At 42.3% G+C, this 16,680-nt stretch overlaps 2 protein-coding genes across 4 annotated transcripts; one reads left to right on the top strand and one right to left on the bottom strand.

Moving 5' to 3' along the window:
- The first annotated feature begins 5,454 nt into the window (after positions 1 to 5,454).
- LOC4352544 (protein NPG1) lies at positions 5,455 to 9,813 on the top strand. Its single transcript, XM_015764780.3, has 5 exons — positions 5,455 to 5,872; positions 7,051 to 7,306; positions 7,383 to 8,593; positions 8,876 to 9,023; positions 9,188 to 9,813. Exons 1-5 carry the CDS (start codon positions 5,624 to 5,626, stop codon positions 9,502 to 9,504), a joined length of 2,181 nt encoding a protein of 726 aa, XP_015620266.1. The 5' UTR covers positions 5,455 to 5,623; the 3' UTR covers positions 9,505 to 9,813.
- A 236-nt stretch (positions 9,814 to 10,049) lies between these two features.
- On the bottom strand, positions 10,050 to 15,512 carry LOC4352543 (disease resistance protein RGA5-like). 3 transcript variants are annotated; one of them, XM_015764778.3, is made up of 3 exons: positions 15,307 to 15,512; positions 12,799 to 13,610; positions 10,050 to 12,325 (listed from the first exon to the last, which is right to left on the bottom strand). In XM_015764778.3, exons 2-3 carry the CDS (start codon positions 13,608 to 13,610, stop codon positions 10,321 to 10,323), a joined length of 2,817 nt encoding a protein of 938 aa, XP_015620264.1. In that variant the 5' UTR covers positions 15,307 to 15,512; the 3' UTR covers positions 10,050 to 10,320. The 3 variants fall into 3 exon arrangements, with proteins under 3 accessions (XP_015620264.1, XP_015620262.1, XP_066162475.1); XM_015764776.3 differs by having other exon boundaries at positions 15,302 to 15,484; XM_066306378.1 differs by lacking the exon at positions 15,307 to 15,512 and adding an exon at positions 13,791 to 13,913.
- Positions 15,513 to 16,680: the final 1,168 nt, after the last annotated feature.

Here is a 16,680-nt window from a genome sequence, read left to right as displayed (position 1 = left end):
GGGCGGTTTTGACCCCAGTTTTGTCTTATGTGGTGGTCGAGTCAGCATGAAACCCATGTGAGGCCCATGTCAGGTGTCTACGTCACCCTCTCTCTTTCTCTGTATCTCTCCTTCCTTCCTCTCGCTCTCTGCTCTCACCTTGCAGGGCATGGCGATACCGGTGCTAGGGCGCCCACGGCGGCGCGCACTGCTGGAGGATGGTGCGGCCGGCGACGGCGGCTCCAGGGGCGGCACGAGGTTCCCCTAGGCGGCGCACCAGTGGATACATCATGAGGACAAACGACGGAAGAAGGAGGAGAAGATTTTCGATTCATAGATGATCACTCCTCCGTGTCGTCGATGCGGATCAGACTCAGTTGTGCAGTATCGCCTCCGGGTTTTCCACTGCGTCGGCCACTGCCGCGGACCACGCCTGCATGAACCGAATCCGGCCGTTCCCATCCGTCGCCGCGTGGTGCAGCACTAGCCCGACGGCCACTCCGCCGCACGCCAACTCCGTCACCTGCACGGCCAGCACCGGTGCCGGCAGCTCGTCCTCCCTGATGTCGGGAGCGAGCTGCGTGAACACGTCGGCGTCGAGCTTCTTCGCTCCCGCGAGGGCCTCGAACTCGACGTCCGTCTCGGCCTAGACAAACGCGACCCCACTAGCGTAGTCCTCCTCCTCCTCGGTGCGGCAGACGATGGCGAGTAGGCGAGCTCCCCGGCATGAGGGCAGAATGCGTAGAGTGTCTCGGCGAGGGTGCGGCGGCGCACCAGAGCGACTCGCAGAGCACCGAGAAAGGCGCGGCGCCTGCGCCGGCGGCAGGGGAGGAGCGGAAGAGAAGCACTTGGCGGACTGGGCATGAAGAGGCGACGATTCAAGGCGATTAAAGGCATGATTGATGGCCTCGTCGTCGGCGGCGCCTCCGCGCAAGGATAGGGCTGCCGCCGCCGCCGTGCTCCCCGCCATGGATGGAGAGATCAATCGAGAGGAGCGCCTTAGATGCCACCGCGGGGTTCGTTTCGCTCCTCGCCGTGCACCGCTTCGCAGCCGCCAAGTCGCTACTCGCCTCCCGCATCACGCCCCGCCTACTCGCCGTCCCCTTCACCGACCTGGCCGCCGCGGCACGCCGGCGCGGACTCGGGCGCCACCGCTCGCGCCGCTGCTCCGGCGAGCTGGCCACCTCGACACCGCTGACGACGAATCCCGCCGCTCGGCCTCGTCGGCGGCGGCGGCTCCGAGTAGGCACAGCTCCCCGATGCTAGGCACGGCTCCCCTCGCCGCCGGTGGAAGGGAGAGATAAATTGAGAGAGAGGAGGAGGAGGAAGGGAGAGAAGGGGGGGAAGACAGAGAGGAGGGTGAGGTGCACACGCTGATGTGTGGGGCCTACGTGGGTCCCACGCTGACTCAGCCACCAACGACCGTGGTCAAAGCGCCACGTAGGACAAAACCGAGATTAAGACCGCTCAGGGACCTCCGGTGACCGGTTCTGTATAGTTAAGGGACTCCGCATATCTGGTTTTATGGTTCGAGGACGTTTTTTTATCTCGCTGACAAGCTGAGGGACCTTTGGTGTACTTTTTCCAATTTTAATAGCGGCTTGTAAACTACAGTGCAAACAACAAGGCCCTTGCTATCAGGCCAGGCATATGGACTCGGGTTGCAAACCAACTAAAGCCCAGAGTCCAAGCAGTCCGGATGGGCCTCAGACGGCCAGATCAAACCATGGACGAAGAGCCCCCACAGCCCCTGGCATGTGGGCCCCACCACTGAACAAGCTGGGTGCTCAACGCGTGAGTCGCGTGACGTGTCAGCCTCGTCAGATCAGACATGTACTGTAGTAGGGGGGCAGCTCAGCGGCTGCACGCTGACACTTGAGCATATTTTAGGGTTGGAGTAAAACCGCTGCTCCGTGCACGAAAATCGAGGCAAAAAAATGCAAGTAGGCAAGCCAGAGCTGATATATTTACATGTCTAAAAACGATTTGGTACTACCAATCCTACAAAACACAGCAAACGGGAGCTTCAGCGGATTCAAATCTTGCAATTTGATTTTCAAGTGCCATCTATCAGCTTAGGGTTTGTTCGAAAAGCCGGGCTACGGCTGCGGCTACTTACATTAATTTGATGTTACAATCACGGTTGCCGTTGGCCGTAGCCACAGTCGCAATCACGGCTGCCGCACAGACCCTTAGTTTTAAACCCATTGGTAAGGATTGAAAACAAAAAACCTCTACGTTCTAATCTCAGTTATAGCTAGTCGTACGATATTTAATATCTTAAATTAGATAAATTTTATCGAGACGTTAATGTGGGTTTCACTTTTGTAAAAATATTTCTGGTATAAGAGAATTGGTTTTGATCTCTTGTAATAGGGATTATGAGAATGGGTATATCTGATTATATGGATGTAATTTGTTTAAAGAAAAAAGTCATTTGTCAGATGCCAATAGTTTGAATTGTAAAATGTACTGTATATAAATTAAGGTCATTCTGAAAAAAAAAAGTTATTCCAAAATCCGAGTGATTGTATCCTAGCACTCTAGTATCCCGTTAAAAATGGTGAATTCTATTTTAACAAATTCGAAATAATAGTTCTAAGTACCTATTGATAACAAAATTATAATTATTTTAGAAGATTGAAGGAACTAATCTAAAAAAATTACTAGTACTCATATACCAAAATAAACAAACATATACCACGATGTGATAAAATCTAGTCTGCCAGATTCACAAGCTAAGTTGGTTTATTTTGGAGCGGATGGAGTAAGGAAACACTTATGATGGGGAAGTTGTGGGTAAGTATAATACATTATTACTTTATTCATCAAGGTTTAAACTCTTGATGCACATGAATATTACGCATATAGAAGAAGTTTTTTAATAAAAAAGTAAGATTTATTTTTTCGTGAACGCGCAAAAGAAAAAAAAAGTAAGATTAAGAATATGTGGCTGATTTTTGTCTTAACCGCGTGTTAAAAGGATTCAGTGCGTGTGCACTATGGCCAATTACTACTCTATTATTATAAGCACACTTGACACAATTAACACGTTTGTACTTCTACTACTCCGTATAGTATTTCACCGGGGGCTTTTCTCCTCACTCCTCTCTGACACAACGCTTCAGGCTAAACCTGACCTTTCCTGACAAGTGGGGCCCTGTACTGAAAAGCTGGGAGAAAGAGTGGGTGGGACCCACCTGCCTGCCTCTCACAATGTCCAATAAAGCTTGTGGACCGTTTAAGCTGGTGTGTCCCACAATTAGATAGAGAGAGAAGTTGCAGCCCAGAAGCCCAGACAATTTGTTTGCTGTCCACCGGCGCCAAGAAGTGCTACGTGAACACCGCAACTTCTCCCAACTCTCAGGGCTTGTTCACTTTTCCTACCATTTTCAACCTTATATTTTTTGGTAAAGTTACCAAAAAGTGGCTACATTTAGGTCGTGTTTAGTTCCAAAGTTTTTTTTCCCAAACTTCCAACTTTTCCATCACATCAAAATTTTCCTACACACACAAACTTCCAACTTTTCCGTCACATCGTTCTAATATCAACCAAACTTTCAATTTCAGTGTAAACTAAACACAACCTTAGTTTGTTACCAAATTTTAGTAGGTACATATGAAATCTTGCCAAATTTTGGCAATCTTACCAAAATTTTGCAATGCCAAAACTTAATAAGGTAGTAAGGTTGAAAATGGTAGCAACGTGAACAAACCCTCAATTTTTATTTTTTTCCCTTGAACGATGGCCAACTCAGATTTTATTGTAAGGGAGAAAGCACCTATTGCAAAAGGAGAAAACTAAGAGAAGAGAAAATTTATATACTTGGAGCAGCTGTGATGAAAATTTGCATTATGTTAAACTGTGGAGTGGATTGCCGTTGTTTTGAAAGAAGATGTTATGCACTAACCAAGCGTACTCTTGGTTGGTTAGGTTATTTACGGTGGAATCTATCAACCTAGGTTCGACTATCTGATTCTTAGTATAGATTCTCGCAATTATAGTAGAGTGATATTTTTTTTCCCAGTGGTAGGTGATATAATATCGACATTGAAGCACCTGATGACTCCACATTGGCACACGGCTGTGCAAAATTTTTTCCTCTTATCACACTAATCTCAAGGCAATCCAACATAACAAAATCGAAAGTATTGAGGGAAAATACTAGTAGAAGTTTTTCTAAGTAATTATGTTATTTGTTAGGTTTTTATCAAAATATTTAATTTTATCATATAATTAAGTAGATAATCCACAGCAACAATCCTATCAAAATTTGTTTCAAAGTAGACTGTTTATCAGTCGCTTGTCTCTTGGCTTATCAGCCGTAGAAAAAACAAATTGAAAAAAAAATTAGAGTTGGTTTTTAGTTTTTCTGTATCATGCTTTCTTTTGTACTTCATATAGAAAATATTTTCTCTATATTAAAAAAATATGTACAAGTTTTATTCATAAACTGTTTCCAATTTGCTTCGTTCATTTTTTTTTACGGCTTATTATTTGTAGATGAAATGATGAGGCTGTCTTATTACGCGTGGCCATTGACCTAGAAATTGCCGGAGTCATCTGTTGTCGATTATGGACAACCTTAGTTAACATGGACAACCTTAAAACTGTCATTGCGTAGTCGTCTGGTTGTCAATTATGTTAACTTGGACAGCCTCAAAAACTGACATTCCTTTAAGTGAAGAGAAAAACTGATATATGCCATCGAGAACAGGACAACGAAAAAATGACAGTTGATGTTGATTCTCTATTGTACACACCTAATAAGCTTTTAGTTGGATCGGAGTACTTTCTAGATAGATTTTACGTGTACAAACACGATCCATCTTACAACGTACTGTACCACAAGAGAGACCTCTAAACACCTAGTAATATTATTATTTATTTGTACATTGACGCGTGGACTTATTATGCACTAAATAAAATTTTCTCCATGACAAAAATATCATAAATGATCCTACTAATTAGTACTCCTAATATATGCAATGCAGATGAAATACATTTCGCAACAACTATAGGATATTAGCACTAGAACAAAATAAACCCTACTTTTAGGAGTAGCGGAAATACTCCATCCACTCCAAAAATATAAAAACCTAGGAATGGATGAAGTAGTACTGTGAATCTGAACAGGCAGTCAATTTGGATTCGTAGTACTAGAAAATTTCTCATCCGATTATAGATTCTTATATTTTGGGATAGAGTGAGAGTGAGTAAGTTACAACTCGATAAACCCTAAAACGATAAATACGAACAAAACAATTTATAATTAGAACTTTTATATGTGTGTTATGCACGACTTAAAAACCAATGCTACAAAATCAACTTAAAAATTAAGTTTTAAGTTTTAAAGTTAAAAATCTTGGCTGCGGCTCAATTTGCCGGCAAAATTACACTGTATTACAGACCGTTAGTAACGTACAACGTGCCGGCCAAACTCGAAAAATAATAATAATTCCACCAAATAAAAAAATAAAAATAAAAATAAAATAAATACAGTGAGGTCCAAGAAGCCTCCATGGCCATGGATCTCACCTCCTCCTCCTCCATCTCCCTCTCCTAGCCAAGAACTCCTCCTCCCCTCCCCCAGCATTGCCGTGGGATGTGGCGGCGGCGGCGGCGGAGTTGAGGCGATCAACAATGGCTGCGGCGATGGCGGAGTCGGATAATAACGGCAGCGAGGTCAGCCCCGGCGGCGGCGGGAGGGACTCGGCGTCGGCGGCGGCGGCGGTAGCTTCGCCGGTGAAGGCGAAGGCGAGGGCGTTGCTGGAGCTGGAGACGGCCAGCGCGGCGGCGGCGGCGTCGGAGTCGTCGGAGGCGAGGGTCGACGACGGCAACATCCAGGAGGCCGAGTCGTCGCTCCGCGAGGGCCTCTCCCTCAACTACGAGGTCCGCTCTCGAAATCGAATTCGAATTCGAAATTTCGAATCGAATCGAAATCCCTCCCTGTCGCGCTCGTCTCGCTCGCTCTTTGGATTCTTGGTTCGTTCGATCTCCGAGAGGTGGAATCGCGTTCCTCCTGGGTGGGGGGCGAGGTGGTGGAATGGCAGGATTCGAATCTTTCGGTCAATGGCGTAGCTATCTGATGTTGTTGGTTGTTGCGTTTGGGGGGAGATCGGGATGCAACGAATGATATTCGCGCGATGTTCCTGGATAAATTTCTCGCGTTTCGCGATCGTTTCGGGATTGAGGGTTGATTAGATGAGACTATGTGGAAGGGTGTGGTATATCCATTTTGATTTGACAATATGGAGTTGGTTTGGTTGAATTTAGGAGCATTTTGATCTAATAATGAGGAAATTATGTCCGGAGAAAAAGATGATTTTGTTTTGGGGGAAATTTAGGGTGTAATCTTTGTGGAGATGGTGGTTCTGTGTGCCCTAGCTTTTGAATGTTGGGTGGAGACTTAGCTATGTTAATCTTCTTAGAAGAAATATTGATATTGATTTCTTGAGAGCGTGCAATGAAGGGATAGCTGTGGAAAAGAAAGAAAGCTTTCTTTTGTGGAGAACATCGTTTGCGGATGGCGCAACCGTATGATCATGGTTCTGTTAATGGGTTGTTGTGATACAGGAGGAATTTCAGAGCTGGAATCCATTCTGACACTAACAAATAACATCAAGGGGTTCGATTTAAATTCAGAAGAGATTTACAGTGTAGACATTTTGTGGATTGAATGCAAAAATGATCATCTTCCAGTGTTTAGTTCATCTAAGTAGTCACCTGTTCTTTGTATAATCTTTGTTGGGAGCAAAAAGATGCCATTTCATTTTCTATATTAAGACCTACAAGCTTGTGCTTATTTCAGAATGTATTGTTAACACAACTTCCTTTTTAGTGAAATTTCTGGAAGAGATTCAATCAGACATGGTTCTTCTGTATCTTAGATAAAAATAGGATCTTGACATATATCTTGGTTGGCATTGGCAATGATGGTTGTCCACTATGATTAGAAGCAAAAAAAGAATAACCGAAACTTTTTTTCAGTGGCTCTCGTAAGTTTTATTTTTATTATTATTATCTTTGCTTACTCTGGGTTTTTTTATTTTTTATGCTTTCAATTCTAGGAAGCGAGGGCTCTCCTAGGGAGACTGGAATACCAGAGAGGCAATGTAGAAGCTGCACTGCGAGTATTTGATGGGATAGATCTTCAAGCTGCTATCCAGCGCTTTCAACCATCGCTTTCAGAAAAGCCACCCTCAAAACGAAGTAACAAATTACGTTCAGATTCATCGAATTCAGGATCGCAGCATGCTGCCAGTCTTGTTCTTGAAGCCATTTACTTGAAGTCAATGTCTCTTCAGAAGTTAGGGAAAGCAGTGGGTATGAAGTGCTAAATTTCACTACATAATCATTTCTCTCCATGCATATCATAACTTTTGAAACCATTTACTTGCAGAGGCTGCTCAACAGTGTAGAAGTGTCCTTGATGCTGTTGAAAGTATTTTCCAACGTGGCATACCCGATGTCATGGTTGAACAAAAGCTTCAGGAAACCGTTAGTAAATCTGTCGAGCTTCTCCCAGAACTTTGGAAGCAAGCTGGAGCCTATCAAGAGGCGCTCGCTTCTTACCGGCGTGCTCTTCTTAGTCAGTGGAATCTCGATGATGACTGCTGCACAAGGATTCAGAAGAGATTTGCTGTTTTTCTGTTGTATGGTGGCGTAGAGGCTAGCCCCCCAAGCTTGGCTTCACAAACTGAAGGATCATATGTTCCTAAGAATAACTTGGAAGAGGCAATCCTTTTGCTCATGATAATATTGAAAAAGTGGTACCTTGGGAAGACTCACTGGGATCCATCAGTGATGGAGCATCTAACATTTGCATTGTCACTTTGTGGTCAGACATCTGTTCTTGCCAAGCATCTTGAAGAGGTTTTACCTGGAATATACCCTCGAACTGGAAGATGGTATAGTCTAGCTCTTTGCAATTATGCAGCTTCACATAATGAAGCTGCATTAAATTTGTTAAGGAAGTTGTTGAATAAGAACGAGAGTCCTGGTGACATAATGGCCCTCCTGTTAGCTGCTAAGTTATGCAGCTCAGATTATTCTCTTGCTTCTGAAGGAGTAGAGTATGCAAGAAGAGCTGTTACAAATGTTGATTCATCAGATGGTCATTTAAAGAGCGCTGCGCTCCACTTCTTGGGGAGTTGCCTGGCTAAGAAGTCTAGAATCGCTACATCTGATCACCAAAGATCTCTCTTGCAGACTGAGTCTTTGAAGTCACTTAGTGAAGCGATTTCTCTTGATCGTCACAACCCAGATTTAATATATGACATGGGTATTGAATATGCTGAGCAACGAAACATGCAGGCTGCTTTGAAATGTGCAAAGGAGTTCATTGATGCAACTGGTGGGTCTGTTTCTAAAGGTTGGAGATTGCTATCTTTGGTTCTTTCTGCACAACAAAGGTATTCAGAAGCAGAGGTGGTGACTGATGCTGCATTAGATGAAACTACAAAGTGGGAACAAGGGCCATTACTTAGAATAAAGGCTAAACTGAAGGTTGCTCAATCGTTGCCAATGGAAGCAGTTGAAGCATACCGTGCCCTTCTTGCTCTTGTTCAGGCACAACGAAAGGCTTATGGTACCGTAAAAAATGGCACAGAGGTTTGTCTCCTGTTAGCATTTAGTTCCTCACAAGTACTGTGTACTTTAGAGTGAACTAGTACGATTTCTTTGAACCATGTGGATACTGAGATTCTCCAGATATGAAACCCTTATCTTTTGCAGTTAGTTGGCTAGCATAAGAGTCTGATATTCTCCAGATGAAAAACTCTTTCTGCGAACATAACAACTTCAACCTACAAACTGCCTCTTGTGATTTGACAGTACTTTTCATCAATATGTCTTGTCTGCTTTGCCGTCTCATTCTGTGTGAAATTCTTTCAGGAGGTTGATAATAAAGTGAGCGAGTTTGAAGTTTGGCAAGGTCTTGCCAACTTGTATGCTAGTCTTTCCTATTGGAGAGACGCCGAGATATGTTTACAGAAGGCTAAAGCCCTCAAATCATTCTCGGCCATAACGCTTCATGCAGAAGGTGAGGAACTGTCTCAATATGCTGAAATGCTCTGTCTACTTCCTTTTGGAATTTTCATGCAATGTAGGCTAAGCATTTACAAACTGAGAAGTTGGAAAACCATCTCCTCACCTTATTTCCCTCGTATATCCTGTTGTCATTGTGACTCCCTTATTTCCATCCAGGTTACACGCGTGAGGTGCGTGAGCAGACACAGGACGCACTGGCTGCATACTTCAATGCGGTCTCGACCGAGGTGGAGCACGTACCATCAAAGGTATCCATCGGCGCCCTCCTGTCCAAACAAGGCCCCAAGTATCTCCCCGTCGCAAGGAGCTTCCTCTCGGACGCCCTAAGGCACGAGCCGACGAACCGGATGGCATGGTTCTACCTAGGGAAGGTCCACAAGCATGATGGCAGGCTAGCTGATGCTGCTGACTGCTTCCAGGCAGCCTCAATGCTTGAGGAATCAGACCCAATAGAAAGCTTCAGATCACTCTGATGGCTCATCATCTTACTGCAGCAACATTGAGGTTTTCTTTTTTCGCGGGTTAATTTTTCTTCTCTCCTCTTCTTCTCCTCCTACCTTTTTTTGGTACATAGCTGGGTGGAATCTGGATACCAGCTACATGTAACTTTTGTATCCGTAGGTGCCAGCGTGCTCGTCACGCTGTTGTCGGATATTTTGACAAAATGATGTAATTTGGCTGCTAAATGGTAATAGCCGTATATATAAGTTGCACTAGAACTGTCGTACTGTACTGTTGATTTTTACAGATATTAGTATTGAATATAATCCATTGCTATGTAATGATCCGTCGTGGTTCTGACATCGCCGGTGGACCAGGGGAGCTCGCCGCCGGTCAGGTTGCTTCCGCCGTCCTCTCTCCACGACGGCGGTGGCAAATTTCTACTCCACAATGTTAGTCATTTTAGTATTTCCCATATTCATATTGATGTTAATGAATCTAGACATATATATTTATCTAGATTCATTAACATCAATATGAATGTGAGAAATGCTAGAATGACTTACATTGTGAAACGTAGGAAGTAGAATGTGCAATTTTATTTCCTTGAGTTGCAGCAAATGTTTGTGTAAATTTTGTACATAAAAATCAAGTAATTTTAGCTTCTATTAAATACAAAAAAAGAACAAAAAATAACTCTTCTGTAGTATTTGTAGCTGTTATTCCATCTTTGAACAAAATTAATTATAAGGGTTAATCATCCTACTAGGGAGAAAAAAAAAAGATTGCTTCTGATGTGTCATCAGCATAAACTTTTTTCTTTGGAACTGATGGCAAGAGACTGAACTTCAACAGCTTGTTTGGGTGCCCTCTTCTCCCATGTCTTTCTCCTTCTGTTCCTCCACCATATTTTCCTCATCCCATGTTCGAATTTCGACCGTGGGGCGGTAAGGAAGGAGATCAGCTGTCTTCCTGATGGTCTCCTCCAATGACTCCACCTGCCGAATCGTCGCGCCGCTGCAGATGATCTCAACAACAAGCAGCCTAAGGGAAGAGAGGTGATGGATGCCAAATTCAAGGGCAGTGGCAGCATGGAATGGAAGATGCAGCTTCTCAAGCTTTGCCATACAGCCTTCTTGAAACATCAACCCTGACTCAATGCTCCAGCAGGTGAAGTAGAGTTCCTTCAGGCACATGAACATGTTGCTGTTTATGATGAGTCTTTGTTTTGGATCAGCCGATTTCGACGTCAGCCAGAGAAACAGCAATGCGGGTAAGTTTCCGAGGATCTCCAATACTTCCTCTTTTACTGGATTAAGATTGATATCTAGGTAGGTGAGGTTTTCAAGTGATGCAATCCAAACTGGGATTCTTGGGAAGTAGTAGCACATGCCCATCTGAAACTTCTGGAGGAGATGTGGTGTGGGGAGCCAAGAATCCAGCAAGAAATCTATGGAGTACTTGAAACTACTCTGAATGCATAGAGATCGAAGGTTGAGTCTGCCCAGCTTGCGGAGCGATGAAACCAAGTTATTGACCAAAGTTTTAGTCCCACCATGAATATCAGAAATACACCAGCATAGCCCAAGAATCTTCAGTTTGGTCAGATTGCCCAGCTCCTGCAAAGAAGACGCCGAACTGTTCCTGCTAATTTTGATCTCTGATACCTCCTGAAGAGCTCGCATGCACCCAATACCTTCAGGTAACTCCAGATTATTGATACGCAAACACGTCAAATTTTGCAGCCGAACAATGCTTTTGGGTGATTTTCTAAGTTTCGTCGATACCAGATCAAGAGTCTGCAGATGCTGTAGTTCTCCGAGTTGTTCAGGGAGTGCATCAATACTTCTTACATTCAGTCTCAGGTACTTCAACTGAGAAAGCCTCCTCACATGCTCCAGATAATTGCTGTCCATATCCTCACCATGTTCTATATCAAGTACTCGCAGAACTCTAAACTCTGAAAGAGAAGGCATTTCTTCGGCATACCCAAAGATACTGAGTGACCGACAACTGGAAATGATCGCTGTTGACGGAACCATGACATTCTCTTGGGAGTAATAGCTGAGAGAGAGCCGGCGAACCTTGCCTTGCAGCACTAATTTCTGGTTTTGTTCACCAAGGAAAGTGGCAAAGTTTTCCTTTATTGACTTGGACATAAGGAGATCAAGAATCATATCATGGATTCGGCATGAATCAACCTGGCCATCATATCGAACTTTCACTGGCTGAATCATGCTTCTGCTGATAAGATCATTAAGATACGACTCGCCTATTTTCTCCAAATCTTGTCCACTTCCTGTATTAATGAACCCTTCGGCGATCCATCTCTTTACCAGCTGGTCTCTCTCAATCTCACAGTCTTCTGGAAATATGCATAGATATAGTAGACATGTCTTCAAATGGTGAGGAAGATCATCATAGCTAAGGGATAATATCCTCTGCATCTCTTCGACACTTGGATCTTTTTCCAGTGTCGAACCAATTGAATTATGTACCCTCTCCCATTCTTCTTTTGTACTAGCTTTATTAGTCAATAAGCTAGCTATGGTAATAATCGCCAATGGAGATCCACTACATTTTTTCAATATTTTACAGGAGATTTCTTCCAATTGGGGAGGGCATATATCTTCTGTGCCAAATATTCGTTTCAAAAATAAACTCATTGCATTGGCTGTACTGAGAGGCATTATTTCATAGACATGATCATGTTGAGGAGAGCAACATGACTTGGCTATAGTAACACTCCGTGTTGTAGTTATTATTCTGCTTCCAAGATTATTCATAAGCAAAGCGCATTTGATAGTCTTCCATGCTTGAATACTCCAGATATCATCAATGACAATGAAGTACCTGCCATATGAAATTACAATTGCACTCCTTTAAATGTATATGAATTATGAAATGTTACAAAATATGAAAATGGTCACATCAGTGCTAAATGTTAAATAACTAAAAAAGGACAATACTTCTGTGCTGCACAAACTCCAAAGTCTTATCTAATTCTGTTAACAGAAAACAGAGGCACCTCACTTCTGATTTGGTTGTAGAAACAAGTGAAAATTTGTATTTATGTAGTGGTAGCAATTAATTTATAGCAAGCTCTTAAATGCCTCTAAAGCACAATTACAAGAAAGTGTATGTTTTGCATATTTCTAGATGCACAAAATCACCATTATGGTATACATTTGATTCATCAGAAAATAGGAGATGTTTAATACAATACTTATCTACATACAACCAGTAAACCAAACCATCTGATAAAGAGACAAGGATATTGGCCAAAATATGATGCACTATCAAATAGAGAGAACCATGTAATGTACCTCTTGTCCTTTAGGAATCCTCTGATTGCATCGATAAGATTTTCCTCATCCCATACACTTGTGCTATCATACACTTGCTGACTAACTTGGCAGAATATGTTTCTCAGAATCCTTTTTACGTCAGGCTGCTGGGACAGAGAAACAAAAGCTCGACACTGGAACTGGCCTTCCAGTCTACGGTACACCTCATTCGCAAGTGTAGTTTTACCCAGACCACCAGGACCCACGATGGATATCACCTTCAGCTGCTGAAACGATGCATCGTCTCCCTCCATTATCAACTTGACAAGCACAGCTCTCGGCGTCTCAATACCAACAAGCCCGTCTGACTCAGCATACAGCGAAGGCAAACGGGGGTCAATTGCCCTCGCGATGCTAGGCTCAAAGATACGATCGTCAAGCTTATACCTCATCCGCCGCTTGCTTGCATCTTCGACTCGTCCCTTGAGCTCTTGGATTTGGCTGGCGATTTGACGGCGCACCTTGAGCACCTTGAGTTGTTGGGCCACCCTTTGGACAGGCCCTGCAGCCTCAGCTATGCCAATGTGGCCAAGGCGATGTGTGAAACCGTCGATACAATCCTCGATGTCATAAGACATCTCCCGTACTTGGTTTCTCCACTCCTCCGTTTGCACATCGAGGTCAGAGTCTACCTCTGCCAGCCTATGAAGGAGAGCATTCATGCTGCTCAGCTCATCTTTCATAAACTCCACCTCCCTCTGTAATCCTTTCAGCTTTGCGTACTCCTCCCCAAGAAGTGCACTGAGCTTGATGATGACTGAGGTCATCGCCCCTGTCAAGGCACTTGCCATCTGTTGGAATTTCAATCAGTTTAGTATAACTCACATCAGAATGATTGAAAAATACCCCAGGAAGTAGCACTTGTATGCATGACCATAACAAAATTACAGGAGAGATAGATAAGAATGGAGATCTACAATTACGCATTTACTACCATCGAGGGTATGAAATATTAATAAAAAAATACATACCTCAATTGTGCTATTACCTTGTTCTACCAAGCCAGAAATGATTGCAGAATTTATCCTTCAGGAAAAAAGTAAAGATGGAAGCGTCTGGTCAGTTGGCTTGTGCCATATGCACCACGGAGATATGTTTTATGGCCTGCTGTTCTGTTATGCTATTCTTAATGAATAGCATGGGGCGTATTCAGTGATATTAGCATATGCAACTTTGTTTTTGCCTTTTTGGTGGAGTTCAATTTCTGCCCTGGAAATTTCGGTCCCTCGGTGAACTGTGATATAAATTTTTCATTTGATTGACACCTTAAGAGAGATGTTAGATGGGTGATCAAATCTAGCATCATGGACTATACCTCACCACCCAGATCAATGATCCTTGTGTTTTGAGGAGCACAAGACAAGGAATCACCTAATGGTTTCTTAACTGGCCTAGATGGCCTCGTCATAACGCTGAAATGATGCAATAATTGTCTAATGAAGTCAACTCTACAAGAAAACAGGAGGGGGGTCAACTTCACTAATTATCTTGACAATGTGGATCCTCTTGGAAGCATCACAATTATTGTGTTTCCAAAGGAGTTCAGCTGAGAGTGAATCAGGCACTGTCGAAGTGTAGCCCTACGCTTTCTGTGTTCCCTTGTTTTTTTGTTTTTCCTTTCAGCTAAAGTTTGTAAAGTTTTAAAACTTCCCCTCTCTTAATACAAATGATACACAAGGCTTTTGCGTATTCTCAAATCAGGCACTGTCCAAGTGTTCAGTGTCGACCATCGCCATTGGATGTTGTGGATCAAAGTTTTTAGAGGAAATGTTATCATCAGTTGTTTTTTTTTTATCAAACCATGGGATGTGATCCTTTTAATTATTTTCTAGTGCAGCAATTAAACGTAGCTTATCTTAGTGAAAAAAGTTATGAAACCCACATGTGCTACAAACCCAATAGTGTTCAGAGTTTACTGTGCTACAAACCCACATGATCCAGCAGTATAATTAATTAAGCACCCCAAAAAAGAAAAGAAAATCCTCCTGCACTATGCTAAAATGAGTCAACTAAATATGCAAGTTAAAAATTGCATCCACAGGCATTGTTGAATATCGTTGAAACAGTCTAGACTAAGTAAGGTAAGGTGTGCCCCGTTAAGACAAATCTAATTTCAGTAAATTTAAATTGAGATAACAGCACTGCACATTTCAATAATTTTCCATTGAGGCAAACAACATAAAGTACTCCCTCCGTTTCGAAATGTTTGACGCCGTTGATTTTTTATCATATGTTTGACCGTTCGTCTTATTCAAAAAATTTAAGTAATTATTAATTCTTTTCCTATCATTTGATTCATTGTTAAATATATTTTTATGTAGGCATATAATTTTACATATCTCACAAAAGTTTTTGAATAAGACGAATGGTCAAACATGTGCTAAAAAGTCAACGGTGTCAAATATTTAGAAACGGAGGGAGTACTAAACACATACTAAGGGGAAAAAAAACAGAAATTTCCATTGTGACCAAGGAACCTCACCTCACCTCCTAGACTAGCCAAGCAACCTCTAGATCCAGTGAGCACGCGCCAATGGGTCCCGGCGAAAGCGGCCGTCGATCTCCAAGCGCAGCCGCCGGCGACGGTGGCGAGGGAGCGAGGAGGTGGCCGTCGTTTGGGCGGCGGCGGCGGTGGGAAGCGGCGCGCATGGAGGAGGAGGTGAGGATTTTTTTTTTTTTTGAAGGATTTCTTGGCCACCTTGCAGCTGGAACTGAGTGGAGTGGGTTAGCAGCAAAGTCAACTGCCGCCGTTGCAGACTGGCCCCACATCGCAGCTAGCTTTGACTTTGACTTCCTTCTCAAGATAATCCTACTACTGAACGGCTTGTCTTTTCGCTTATGCTTATACTTATCAGACAAAATTTAAATTTTCAACTTTAAATTTGGAGCTGATTTTGATGCTTTCATCGAAATTTATATTTGCAGTATTTGCTTTTAGATGGCTAGGAACATGTATATAAAAGTTTTATTCACAAATTACTTTTTGTTTGAAAATATGTCGAATAAGCGAAATGATGGATCCGTAACTCTCTTTCATATTAGAAGTCGTTTTAGGCTTTTTTAATATGTTCAATGTAGACGTAATGAAACTAATTTAGTGCTATAAGTGTTGTTGTTGTTCAATGTAGACGTAATGAAACTAATATGTTCAATTAACTTAAAAGAAGTCAAAGTTACTTATAATATGAAACGGAAGTAGTACCCATACATATCTTTTCTGAATAATTGGAAAAAAAAACATTTTCGGCTTGTGCACAATGTGCAGACACCTTAGTTGCTCATACACACGTCATCCAAATGATATGGTTTTGGTAAAAACTTTCGATATATATCATTTTTTTAAAAAAATTATTGTAAATCAATTTCTGAACTTTATAATCCCTCCCTTTCATATTACAAATTGTTTTGACTTTTTCCTAGTTAAACTTTTTTTTAGTTTGACTAAATTTATAGAAAAATTTTGCAACATCTATCCCACCAAATTAGTTTTATTGAATATATTTTAATAGTATGCTTGTTTAGTATTGGAAATGTTATTATATTTTTTTATAAGCTTGGTCGAACTTAAAAATATTTGATAAAAAATAAAGCAAATTATAATATGAAATGGAGCAAGTAATATATTAAAATAATTCCTTGTATTATTTTTATTATATAAAGTAATTGATGAACTAACACCCAAGTGATATACAGTACTCCTTCCGTTTCACAATGTAAGTTATTCTAGTATTTCACACATTCATTCTAGTATTTCACACATTGTGAAACGGTGGGAGTACATTCCAGTTTGTTTGGGAACCACACGTTCCATGGAATTGTCACCGAGGCTAAGAAGAAATTAACTTTTCTAATTTATATGCA

This window comes from Oryza sativa, chromosome 12, assembly GCF_034140825.1.
Source record: "Oryza sativa Japonica Group chromosome 12, ASM3414082v1".
NCBI classification, from domain to species: Eukaryota; Viridiplantae; Streptophyta; class Magnoliopsida; order Poales; family Poaceae; genus Oryza; species Oryza sativa.
Note: the sequence above shows the minus strand (reverse complement) of the source record. Positions and strands in the feature narration are given on the sequence as shown.

What these genes read in the sequence shown, in the direction of transcription:
- LOC4352543 (XM_015764778.3), bottom strand. Translation starts at nt 13,610, where the DNA reads ATGGCAAGTGCCTTGACAGGGGCGATGACCTCAGTCATCATCAAGCTC. An exon ending in GGATTCCTAAAGGACAAGAG is followed by an intron (nt 12,326 to 12,798) that starts GTACATTACATG and finishes TTCATATGGCAG; the next exon opens with GTACTTCATTGTCATTGATG.
- LOC4352544 (XM_015764780.3), top strand. Translation starts at nt 5,624, where the DNA reads ATGGCTGCGGCGATGGCGGAGTCGGATAATAACGGCAGCGAGGTCAGC. An exon ending in GAAGTTAGGGAAAGCAGTGG is followed by an intron (nt 7,307 to 7,382) that starts GTATGAAGTGCT and finishes ATTTACTTGCAG; the next exon opens with AGGCTGCTCAACAGTGTAGA. An exon ending in CATAACGCTTCATGCAGAAG is followed by an intron (nt 9,024 to 9,187) that starts GTGAGGAACTGT and finishes ATTTCCATCCAG; the next exon opens with GTTACACGCGTGAGGTGCGT.